Source organism: Pseudophryne corroboree, chromosome 3 (genome assembly GCF_028390025.1).
Source record: "Pseudophryne corroboree isolate aPseCor3 chromosome 3, aPseCor3.hap2, whole genome shotgun sequence".
Lineage (NCBI taxonomy): Eukaryota > Metazoa > Chordata > Amphibia > Anura > Myobatrachidae > Pseudophryne > Pseudophryne corroboree.
Genome location: NC_086446.1, coordinates 357888728 through 357901581, shown reverse-complemented (window position 1 = coordinate 357901581; position 12854 = coordinate 357888728). Strand labels below are relative to the sequence as shown.

At 45.6% G+C, this 12854-nt stretch overlaps 1 protein-coding gene across 1 annotated transcript in view; it reads left to right on the top strand.

Annotated features, from left to right (window-relative positions):
• Positions 1 to 1114: 1114 nt before the first annotated feature.
• Positions 1115 to 12854, top strand: part of LOC135055576 (keratin, type I cytoskeletal 47 kDa-like) — a 38899-nt gene continuing 27159 nt past the window's right edge. Inside the window, exons 1-2 of the mRNA XM_063959808.1 lie at positions 1115 to 1240; positions 3769 to 3804. Coding sequence (XP_063815878.1) covers positions 1169 to 1240; positions 3769 to 3804 — 108 coding nt within the window. The 5' untranslated portion in view covers positions 1115 to 1168. The remainder of the gene's footprint in view (positions 1241 to 3768; positions 3805 to 12854) is intronic.

The window sequence follows — 12854 nt, the reverse complement described above, 5'->3', positions numbered from 1 at the left end:
TCACTACTGTGACTGTGTCAGTGAGGGACTGTGGGCTGCAGCACTTTTGTGGCACTACTGTGACTGCATCAGTGAAGGACTGTGGGCTGCAGCACTTTTGTGGCACTACTGTGACTGTGTGAGAGAGGGACTGTGGGCTGCAGCACTTTTATGTCACTACTGTGACTGCGTCAGTGAAGGACTGTGGGCTGAAGCACTTTTGTGGCACTACTGTGACTGCATCAGTGAAGGACTGTGGGCTGCAGCACTTTTGTGGCACTACTGTGACTGCGTCAGTGAAGGACTGTGGGCTGCAGCACCTTTGTGGCACTACTATGACTGTGTCAGTGAAGGACTGTGGGCTGCAGCACTTTTGTGGCACTACTGTGACTGTGTGAGAGAAGGACTGGTCTGAAGCTCTTTTGTGGCACTACTGTGACTGTGTGAGAGGACTGTGGGCTGAAGCACTTTTGTGGCACTACTGTGACTGCGTCAGTGAAGGACTGAGGGCTGCAACACTTTTGTGGCACTACTGTGACTGTGTGAGAGGACTGTGGGCTGAAGCACTTTTGTGGCACTACTGTGACTGCGTCAGTGAAGGACTGAGGGCTGAAGCACTTTTGTGGCACTACTGTGACTGTGTGAGAGAAGGACAGTGGGCTGCAGCACTTTTGTAGCACTACTATGACTATGTCAGACTGTGAAGGGCTGTGAGCGGCACCACTCCGTCCTATGACTGTCAGTGAAGTGCTGTGGGCTGCAGTGATGCAAGGCACTGTGTTGTGTGTTTATTGCAGGCACTGTGTTGAAAAAAATTAAAATAAAACTGTTAAAAACTTACGTTCACTAGATAAAAATTTGCCACCATTACTAGAATCACAATGTTGTTCAGGTTCAGACATTATGTTGTAAAATAATAATGTTTATTAGGTGACAGTGTGACACCATTACTAAAAGCACTTTGAGTCGCAGTGTGTAAAAAAATAAAATGTGCATTTTCTGAAATCCAAACCCACCCAAATGTATAATTTCTGAGTAGTTCCGAGTCTGTGCTTGGGTTTTCTTGTCAGTCTCAGATTTCAAAATGTCATGTGGTTTGGTTTCTATAAAAGCCTTTCTCTCTCTGTTTCAGGTTCCATGCCACAGAGGATGCCAGATGGTTAGGGTGTGAGCAGTTTCGGACTGGGGCATGAAGGGACCATCGGGGGAATGCTTTTGTAGGGGCCCATGCTTAAGGGTGTGGCCAGGCACCAATTACAGAGTACATGTTCTATGCCCTTTGATAAATATATAATAAACCATATTCTTGTGGAGTATAATGTACTATATGTATAATGCATAATTCAAGTGCACCAGGATAGAGTCTGGAACCTGATCCCTAGAGGAGGAGGAGGGCCCACAGGCCGTGGGTCCCACCGGGGGTTTCCCCTATTCCCCAGTCTGCCAGTCCAACCCTGAGTGTGGGACTGTAGGCAACAGCACTGTGACTGTGTCAGTGAAGGGCTGTGGGTTGCAGCACTACTGTGATAGACTGTGAAGGACTGTGGGCTACAGCACTACTGTGATAGACTGTGAAGGACTGTGGGCTGCAGCACTACTGTGATAGACTGTGAAGGACTGTGGGCTGCAGCACTACTGTGATAGACTGTGAAGGGCTGTGGGTTGCAGCACTACTGTGACTGTGTCAGACTGTGAAGGACTGTGGGCTGCAGCACTACTGTGATAGACTGTGAAGGACTGTGGGCTGCAGCACTACTGTGATAGACTGTGAAGGATGTGGGTTGCAGCACTACTCTGACTGACTACTGTGACTGTGTCAGACTGTGAAGGGCTGTGGGCAGCAGCACTACTATGACTGCGTCAGTGAAGGGCTGTGGGCTGCAGCACTACTGTGACTGTGTCATACTGTGAAGGGCTGTGAGCTGCAGTAATACTGAGGCATTAGTGGCGGATTTAGGGGTGAAGGCTCATGTCAACCTTTTTCTATGTCGACCGTGTTCATGTCGACCTTTTGTACGTGTCAACCTATTTATGGTGTCGACATAAGGTGTGTCGACCAATTGGTGTTGACCTAAGTGGTGTCGACCTAATTGGTGTTGACCTTGAGTCCCAGACCCATTGTAAAATGCATATTATTATGGATGTACAGTAATTTATACTAGTCTTTTGCATAAAATTTGTCTAACTCAGCAACAGCCCCTGAGTCACTTACTGGTGGAAACCATTAACTTATAAACATACTCTGCTGCTCTGTTGCATCTCTGCATGATGAGATGGCTCAGCAGAAGCAAAGCTCAACCTCTTCCCTCAGAAGATGCCCAGCCACAGTAACTTCTAGTGGAGGCTGGTTTCAGTGTAGGGATGGCCATTGACCATCGATGATTTGAAGTCATCTATGGTCTATGACCAATGGTGAATAATTTTACCATCGATGGGGGAGAACCAGATGGTTTCCCACCATCAATGGTTTAGAGCTAACAAATGTATTTATTTTTTACTCCAAGTGTCAGATCACAGAGCTTAGCTCTGCCCCTGACATCTGTGAAGCCCCAGCCCTGGGCTCTGGTTGGCCCACAGCTCATTTAACATTAATGTACAGTAGGTGTGAACATTGGTGGGTAAAACCATTGATGGTTCCCTTATAGATGGTTTTACACCATAAAGGAGGAACAACAAACTGCAAGGAAGATGGATAGAGCCAGTGTTGCTGCAGCATTGCCAGCATCACACACATGGCACTGTAAACGCCTTAAGATGGTGAGTAACAACAGTAATTAGTTTCAAGATCAGAACATGGTACTGGTGTATTTATAATGGATGCAGTGTGTGCCGTGCACATGGGCCCCCGGGGTCCATGGGGACCCACACCGCACACCCTGCAAACATTATTTTTAATACTCACCCTCCAGAGTCCCACGGTGCAGCTACAGCGCTGACGAAATCACTGGGAAAATGGTGTAGCGCTATTTTCCCGGTGTTTCTCGCATGTGCAATGGGAAAACCATTGGGAAAATGGACACCGTGCCATTTTCATGGAGATCTGCGCATGCACTCTAGACTCTGGGACAGAGCTCAACAGCGCTGCTGGCTAGAGTGTGGGCCCAGACGGAACCTGTACATGGGCCTCCTCCTCTCTAGATACTCCCTTGGAACATAGGGTACACTAAAAATGGTGCTGCCAGCTGTTTGCATTACCATCAGAGCATGTCTGTGATCTGGGCCCCTGCATACTATCACTGGTGCCGCTGGCAGTTTGCATTACCATCGAAGTATGTCTTCAGTCCAGTCCTTTGTATGTCTCCTCTCTGGTGGTGGTGACGGGTTCTGTGTGTGAGGCTTGCGGTGGAGGAAGGGACTGTCCAGGAAGCTCTATTCATCTCCATTCACACATGCCGCTGCTAAGCTGAATGAAGCCTCCTGGACAGTCACTGTCACCGCCGGAGTCTCCTGCACAGCCCCCGCCTCCAGAGACATGCAAAGGAACTGTACAGCAAACATGCATCAATTACTATTGAAAACCACAACAGAATATGCTGTGCTATATATGAAACTTCATAAATCAATAATGATAATGCAAACACCTGGTAGCTCCAGTGGTAGTGTCCCCCATGTTCTGAACTTGAACCCAGCAATTACAGTTTGTTTATATAAGAAATCAGTTCAGCAGGGGATAAAAATAAAATGACACTGATTAACACTGAGGGACCTGTATAAGGACAGCTCTTTCAGTTCTCTCTGTGTTTTTTTTAAATCCCCCACTCATTAAGGTCCTTTTTTCTTCCTCCTTAGGACCCCAGACCAATCACGGAGGAGTTTATGCAACAGGTACTAAGAATAAAGCAAAGCACTTTTATTCCAAATTGTTTTTCCAACCACAGACTGTACTTCTAAAACACACACACAGGATGACAGTGTCCCCTTCCCATGTGCACACTTTAAGCACAAGCAATATAGGTGATATCAGTATTATCTGGAACAGTCTGTAAAATACACATGTGGTATCATAAGGAGAGATCCAGTAATAATCTTACATAGTTTGTGAATATGTCACAGTGAGGTGAAGTTCTGGGCATGTGCATTCTCTCACGAGTCACTCAGGCCGAGAGTTAAGGGACAGTAGTCTGCAATCTACTTGACAAGTCTAATGAACAGTGTATACAAGTGTAAGCAACAGTGTTGGTAAAGTGGAAAGAGTTTGCAGATTGTCCCCTATTCCCTCCCAGAATGAGATACTGCGGACATGCTTGAATGCCCCTAGTCATTCCAAATGCCCTAGGCAATTGCTTATATTGCCTATAGATAAGGCCGGCTTTGATTGGTACTGCAGTCACCCATCTGTGAGCTTATTCAAATGACACTAAAAACACCTTCCCTGGTGTACATTCGTGTGGACGAATGTGCAAATACAGAGATGCCCACTTTTAGCGCCCGTGCATACTGTAATACCGATTGGTGCATCCTTCTAAACACCATCCATACTTTGACTGCTTTTGTAATAGCTGGCCACTCCTCTCTTATGGTTGGCAACAACCCTTACGGAAACTGAACTCACTCCTTACTGGACCCCTATTTCCCTGGTGTGCACTTCATGCCCCTGTCTGACACTGTAGAGCAGGCTTTTTCAACCAGTGTGCCATGGCACACTAGTGTGCCGCGACCAGTTGCAAGTTGTGCCGCAGAGCCAGAGCAGCTTCCTGCACCTTCAGAGTGAACTGTTGGCCCGGGCTCTTCTTAGAGGATCAGTCCTGCTCTGGCTGTGACGTATGCCTTGAAGACGCGGCGGTGTGATATCATAGGTCAAGGCCGCCGCGTCTCACCACCCTGCCAGCCCACCCGCCTGCATACACATCTTCCAGTTCCTGCCTGCATACACAGCTTTCCTTGCCCACCCACATCCACACCTGCCCTACCGCCCGCTGCTCAGTATTCGCAGCACTCCACTATGAACAACCCCCGCCACTGAGGGACACGGAGGACGACAGCTTACCGGTAGTGGCTAATATTTGATATTTTTTTTCTCTTGTGGGGAACAATAGGATTTATGTGGGGAGAATAAGGATTTATGGATTTATGGGGGGAACAATGTGAATAATTCATGTGGGGAGCAGTAGGATTTATGTAGGGAGCAATATGATTTATGTGGGGAGCAATGTGATTGTTTTTTCTGTGTAGGCCAATGTATGTGTGGATTTTTTTTTTTACTATGAGGGCCAATGTGTGTTTTTTGTTTTTTTATGTTGGGAACTGATGGTGTGCCTCGACAATTTTAAAATATTGTTCAGTGTGCCGCTAATAAAAAAAGGTTGAAAATCACTGCTGTAGAGGGATTAATTTGTCAGCAGCAGTAAATTATTTATCTATAAAAGAAAGTCCCTCCTTAATCCAATCACACTCTACAATCTCTAGCAGTTCATTAAATCTCATTTAGATTTACTATGAAATTTGGCAGATGCTTTAATGTTGTCTAATCATGTTCACATTGAATTTAGCAAACTCCTATACCTCAGGATATAGATAACTCACATACACTGAAAAAAGAAAAGCAACACCCTAAACTAGTAATTTTAGAGCAATAAATGAAGAAAGGCACTAAATATTAGCCTCTCAGCCATACAACAAGCTAAAACCTTATCTCATCACAATTATTGAGAGACTAAGATCTGCAGTTATAGATTTAGGCATTATATTAAACCGAGAGCCTCTAATATAAATGGAAATTTAGATATCACCATTGGTGAATTTCCCACTAGGCACATGAGGCACGTGCCAGGGGTGTCACTTGCTGGGAGAACAGCACAACATGCTCACTTGCATGAGAGCACTGATAGTCTGATGGGCAAGTGAGGCCAGGAGACACTTTTTTTTTTTTGCTGTCATTGCGACTTAGTTTTTTATTTTGTAACTGATGAGGGAGGAGGGGGCAGTGGTCAGTAAACTGTGGTTGTGCTGGTGGTGGCGGGTGGGGGGGATGCAGTTGGTGCATCTTTGACAGTCAGGAGGCTCAATCTTGAAGGGTGCAGTGACATGATGGGGGGTGACCGATAATGTTGTGCCTAAATTTGCATATCACAAGTAGGTTTGACTAGGTCTCCTTATGTGTTACTTACAATTACAATAGTGTTATGTTTATTGAACTTGCTTACAATGCAGTTTTGAACTTTGTACTTTTTATGCACCAGTTAAATAATAATAAAAATAATAATGATAGGGCAAGTGACAGTAGACTGTTGTGGACATAAAACTTAATGTGTACACAGCCATGGGAACTGCAGGATTTTTAGGGGGGGGTCACAGATGTAGCCATGCTCAACCACCCTGTGTACGCATCGCGGCATAGATGGTGCGACTCGTGTGCGCACACCTTACACTTCTATGGAGCGAATGCCAGCTGCTACTAGTCGCAGCTTGACGTACCCTGCACTTTGCTGCGATGCGTATGCTCATGCATACACATTGTGACATCGATGAGTGTGGCTACATCTACTTTTATAATATATAAATCCCCATGTGTGTGCACACACATACAGAGCCAAGGGAGACATGGAGAGGGACAGAGAGAGAGAAAGAGGCATGGAGGGAGGGAGGGGGGGCATGGGGAGGGAGAGAGAGAAAGGCATGGAGAGAGGGGGCATTGGGTAAAAGAGAGGGGGGACATGGGAAGAGAGAGGGGGGGGGGCATGGGGAGAGAGAGATATCAGCAGCAGCACAATGAGGAGAGGTGCCCCGAAGAGCAGTTACCTAGAAGTCAGGAGGAGGCCCAGTTGTCCTACCAGCTAGGCGACCAGGATGTGTAGAGTCTCTGGCGGCTCCCCGCAGCCCACAAGACTTAGGCAGCCATGAGAAGATAGGCAGAGACATGGGAGGAGGAGAGGGAGAGGCAGAGACGCAGGTAGATGAGGGAGATAGGCAAAGATGCGGGAAGAGGAGGGGATAGGCAGAGACCCGGCTGGGCCAATGCAGGACTTTGTAAGATGAGGAGCCTACTTACCTGACTTTACTTTTGTATAGCTAGGTGCCCTAACCCCCAGCTTGAGCTCTATCAGTCAGTTGCACCGATTGATCGGCAGGTTGTCTCAACCTCTGCCTTCGTCAATTCACTTTCTACACTGTCCGCTTCCACATAGCTATTGTACATGCACACCACCTTACTCCAACATTAGAACCCACTAACTGTATGTGCAGAATGAGGGGTGTTGGAATTCATGTCTCTCACATGCATCTCCAATAGAGCCCAGATTCTCAGCCTATAACAGAGGCATGTTATCACTTTATTGTCATCACTGCTCCGTGAACTACCATGAGCTCTTCCATACCATTTCTGGGGAGTTTAAAAATGACAATGAATCAATTCATTTTGTGAACTAGCAGACTGAATGCACTCAAAATGAATATACTTCCTCACTTGCTTTATTTTGTCTGGCTTTTTCAGTGCATGTCCCCTCCAAATAGAGATATTTGTGGGTTCAAATGTACCCGGATTTACCCAGATCCTTTTCCCGGTGTTGGCATGGTGACCGCTGGGATCCCGAGTGGCGGTCACATGACCGCATCCCTTCAAAACGGCATCTTATTGGCTTTCAGATGTCACATGTTTTGGAGCCAAAAAGAGAAATCCGGATAAATCCAAACTTGCATTAATTTTTGCGTTAAGTACTGAGTAAATACAAGCCCGCACACCTCTACCTCCAAGACCCTCCTTTACCTTCAGAGTAAATTAACCACTTTCTATGCTCTAGAAAGAGATGGCAGGAGAAAATGTGAGTTTTACTTAAACCAACAAAGAAAGGTTTCCTGTGGTTACTGTTTTATTTCTGTGCTGCTCACACTACGCAAGTGGTACTCTGGCACTCTGATCATGCTTCTCGACTTTGGGTCCAAAAGGAATCTGAAATTATTAATTTTGTTTCTGTTTTACCCTTGCTATGGTCCCGACAGAGTCGCAGGCACCCTCACCTTTGAAATTGCCCCTCTATAGATTTCAGTACCTTCTTGTTGGACCATATTACACAAGCATTTTCAATTTTATCCTCTCCTCCCCCTCATTATTCACTGTGGGACATTATGAGTTTCTCACCTGAGTGTGATCACTTTTTCCTTGGATTAGACATGGTATTCTCTTCCAAGATAAAATTGTCATACTGTAGCTACGATCCTTCCCCTCCTTCTCTGAAGCTATGTGCAGATTCCATCCCCATCACTATCCTTGTCATTTGTTTCAATCACATCTCTTTTATAATTCTGTTATGAATCCCTATATGCCAAAATTGTTTACAAATTTTGAGACTCTCTGTTACCTACAGTACGCTTCCTGACCAGAGGCCTCTAAACCACTTTCTATACAGTAGACTTTTGCTTTCGCAGGGAGCATCCTACACAGAGAATCATGAACTAGCAAGGTATCGAGACACAGGAGAGACCTTTGTAGCAGACAATTGGAATCAGATACTTGCTAACGCAGAGGTTCCCAAATGCGAATTTCAAGGCAACCTAATGGTCAGGATTTTATTTATATCCATGGCTCAGCACAGATGGTTAAATCAAATTGACTGAGGTACAGCCCTAATTAAGGGGTCTATGTACCAAGCTTTAGAGAGAGATAAAGTGGACGGAGATAAAGCACAAACCAACCAGCTCCTGTCATTTTTCAAACACAACCTGTAACATGGCAGTTAGGAACTGATTGGCTGGTACTTTATCTTCTTCCACTTTATCTCTCTCCAAGGGGTTTATTTACTAAGATTCATGTTTCTGCTGAATTGGTGGGAGTCTGAACTCGAATTTATCAGTCGTATTTTTCTGCAACTTTTTGAAATCATTTTCGGTACTTTACTAAACTACCGAGTTTTCGTTTATAGTATTTTCCGATGTCAATGTTATTCATATTGTCGGGAGTGATTAGCAAAACACTGCCGGACATAACACAGTAAGTTCCGTGCAGGGCTTCATTGTGTACAGTATGAAAAGAGTTAAACAGTTAAAAGTGTTTTTAAAAAAATATGTGGGGTCCCCCCTCCTAAGCATAACAGGCCTTGGGCTCTTTGAGCAGGCCCTAGTTGTATAAATAGCGGGGGGAAATTGCTTGGGGTCCCCCCATATTTAGACAACCAGCACTGGGCTCTTGGGCCAGCCCTGGTTCCAAAGATACGAGGGACAAAAGACGTAGGGGTCCCCTGTATTTTTAAAACCAGCACTGGGCTCCACTAGCCAAGAAGATAATGCCACAGCCGGGGGACACATTTATACTGGTCCCCGCGGCCATGGCATTACCCCCCTAACTAGTCACCCCTGGCTGGGGTACCCTGGAGGAGTGAGGACCCCTTAAATCAAGGGGTTCCCTCCCTCCAGGCACCCAAGGGCCAGGGGTGAAGCCAGAGGCTGCCCCCCCCATCCCTGGGCGGTGGATGGGGGGCTGATAGCCTTTTTGTGTGTAAAAAAAGAATATTGTATTTTGTTGTAGAACTACAAGTCACAGCAAGCCTCCCCCACTTGTTGGTACTTGGAGAACCACAAGTACCAGCATGCGTGGAAATAACGTGCCTACTGGTACCTATAGTTCTACAACTAAAGAAATACTCAAATAAAAACAAGAGACACACACACTTATTATCCAGTAATGATAGGTCCTCTTCGATCCAGAAGTAATCCATGGCCTTGGCAAAAAAACAAACCAAAAGCCTGATCCATGCCACTAAAGGGGTTCCATGTTTATGCATGGAACCCCTTTCCCTGATTGCCGGGACCCCCCGTGACTCCTGTCACTGGAGATCCCAGCAGCCAATCAGGGAGTGCCACGTCATGGTGCGCACCTGATTGGCTGTGCGCTACTAGCCTGTCAATCAGGCGGAGTGCAGCGGCTAGAATGGAGCTTAGCGCTGCTCCATTCTGGTCTATGATGGGAACTTTGCGGTCTGCAGTTAACCGCAAAGTAAATTGGGGTCACCCACAAGAGTGACCCCAATTAACTTTGCGGTTAACCGCAATCCGCAAAGTTCCCATCATAGGCCAGAATGGAGCTGCTCTAAGCTCCATTTTAGTAGCTATGCACCGCATGATTGACAGGCTAGTACTGCACAGCCAGTCAGGTACCAGCAGGCCCGTTATTTCCCTGAATGCTGGTACTTGTGGTTCTCCAAGTACCAGAAAGCGGGGGAGGCTTGATGGGACTTGTAGTTCTACAACAGAAAACAATATTCTTTTTTTGCACACAAAAAGGCTATCAGCCCCCATCCACCACCCAGGGATGGGTGGGGACATCCTCGGGCTTCACCCCTGGCCCTTGGGTGCCTGGAGGGGGGACCCCTTGATTTAAGGGGTCCCCACGCCTCCAGGGTACCCCGGCCAGGGGTGACTAGTTGGGGGGGTAATGCCACAGCCGTAGGGACCAGTATAAAAGTGTCCCCCGGCTGTGGCATTATCTTCTCGGCTGGTGGATCCCAGTGCTGAATTGCAATCACAGGTGCCCAAATTGTAACTCACCCGTTCTCACCCGTAGACCCTAAGTATCCGGACATTGGTCTGATCTTGTTATCCTTTATCTTTCTGAATATACTAAAAAATCCCTTTTTGGGAATTGATATGGTGTGGAGATCTTCTGGAGTCATCTAAAAGAAACCATTATGGGAATGCGGGACTGAACACTAATGTAAGGGTATTTCCTACTGGCGTGTCTGCCTGCATTTACCTCACACACCTCTGTCACTCAGGCTGTTAAAGAAACTGCTTAGGGTCTACCGGTGAGAACCTGAATGTAAGTTTCTTTCCAAAAGTTACCATTTGGGCACCTGTGATTGCAGTTCTTCGTATGGTCACCTGGATGTTTTTCTGACACAGTGCTGAGAATGCTGTATATTTTTATTTCTCATATGTGCTTTAGGAGTGTATAAAGGGTGAACTCCATCAGTGCTGCTTAAGTGTTTGGTAGCGCAGGTGAAGCACATTGTTCATTTAATCGGAGCCCGGTGCTGGTTTTAAAAATACGGGGGAACCCTACTTTTTTTGTCCACCGTATTTTTGGAACCAGGGCCAGCCCAAGAGCCCGGTGTTGTTTGTCTAAATACGGGGGATCTCAGTCAATTTCCCCCCGGTATTTAAACAACCAGGGCCGGCCCAAAGAACCCGAGGCTGGTTATGCTTAGGAGGGGGGACCCCACGCAATTTATTTTTTTATTTTTAACTATTTCAGACCCCTTTCCACAGATAAGCACGCACGGATCTCACTGATCCGTGCATGACTATCTGAACACGCCAGCAAAATGCAGGTCTATTTAAAAGCTCCTTTTTTTTACGAATTCTATGCTTTCCCGGCAGTGTTTGGCTATTGTCGGCAGTGACTGAGAATACAAATTCTTAGTAAATTACCGAGTTGTATCAAATAACAGCCGTGTTTGACTGATGGTCTATTCATTCGTATTTGTGAACTCAGCTGGGAAAAACAATATGAATAGCCCCGAGATTTGTGTTTAGTAAATTCCTGTGATCACACTTAGAAGTAAAATATAAACTCAAATTAAATCAGGACCTTAGTAAATATACCCCTAAGACTTAGTACACAGATTCCTAAATCATTTGTAGCCAGCAATGGATATACTTAAAACTTGGACCGTCAGGGTGCCTTGAGGGCAGTGTTTGGGAACCTCTGTGCTAACCCAATAATACAGTATCTACCTTGTCAGTATGTAATAGAGAAAATTCTCTGAATCTATTCAGTACCTTTGTTGGTATATGGCCCAGCTGTAATTACATAAAATATACCCTACCTACCCTGGGCTTAGTTGGTGAGGTTGCAATCTGGAGGGTCCTGTCCAAAACTGGCCTCCATGCAAACTAGTGTGCACCATCTCGTTGCCCATTATCACCATCCCTGTATCACCCACCTGCTCCTTACTGCCTAGACCACAAGTTCCCAAACTCGGTCATTAAGGCACCCCAAGGTTTTAAGGATATCCATGGCTGAGCACAGATGGTTAAATCAAATTAAATCAAATTAACAGAGGTAGACCCATCCTTGGAATCTCAAAGCACATTGAAAGATTATCTGACTCAATGCATTAAAATGTACAGCACTCAACTGGAAGTTGTAAACCTCACCTTCCCTCGTTTCCATTAATGAAGCAATTTGGTTTTCTTTTCATGTGGAGTATTTCTCTAGTGCAGTGGTTCTCAAACTCGGTCCTCAGGACCCCACACGGTTCACGTTTTCCATGTCACCCAGCAGGTGCACTGTGTATCACCAACTGTCACATTTTAAAAATCTACAGGTGACCTGCAAAACATGAACCGTGTGGGGTCCTGAGGACCGAGTTTGAGAACCTGTGCTCTAGTGTAATAGATAATAAAGTAACTTCCTTTACTTTCATCTGATCACTCTGGCTTACTGTTCACAATACCTCCCCCACCCCCATGTCTTTAGGCTTGTACAGTAGAATCATTTGTATGTATCTTGCACCTGCCATAGGTTCCCTAGTACATGCGTCTCTTGTAATGTACTTCACTCATCGTGTTCCCTCTTTGTTGCACTATAGAATGGTATATTTGTTCAGCTTCGTGTTTGGATGTGTTATTAGTCTTGTACCCCTTCCACCTATCCCTATATTTTGCTTTTGTCTTTCCTTCCCTCTCTCCTTATATTTTGCTAAAACTTTTGAATATAAAGATTGCAATTTAAAAAAAAGCACAAAATAGCTGTGTGCATTGATTTGGGAAAGTTGTGATTTCTACTCCAGTAGGTGGCTATTGCAGAGGAAGCAGACATTTTTCAATGCTTGGGGGAAGATGTTAGCGCAGAGTAGTGGAAAAAGTAGATTTAATTTTGAGTAGCATAATTAATAAAATGGGAAAAAGGGACAGCAGTGTGCATTTCCACTACACAAAAGTAT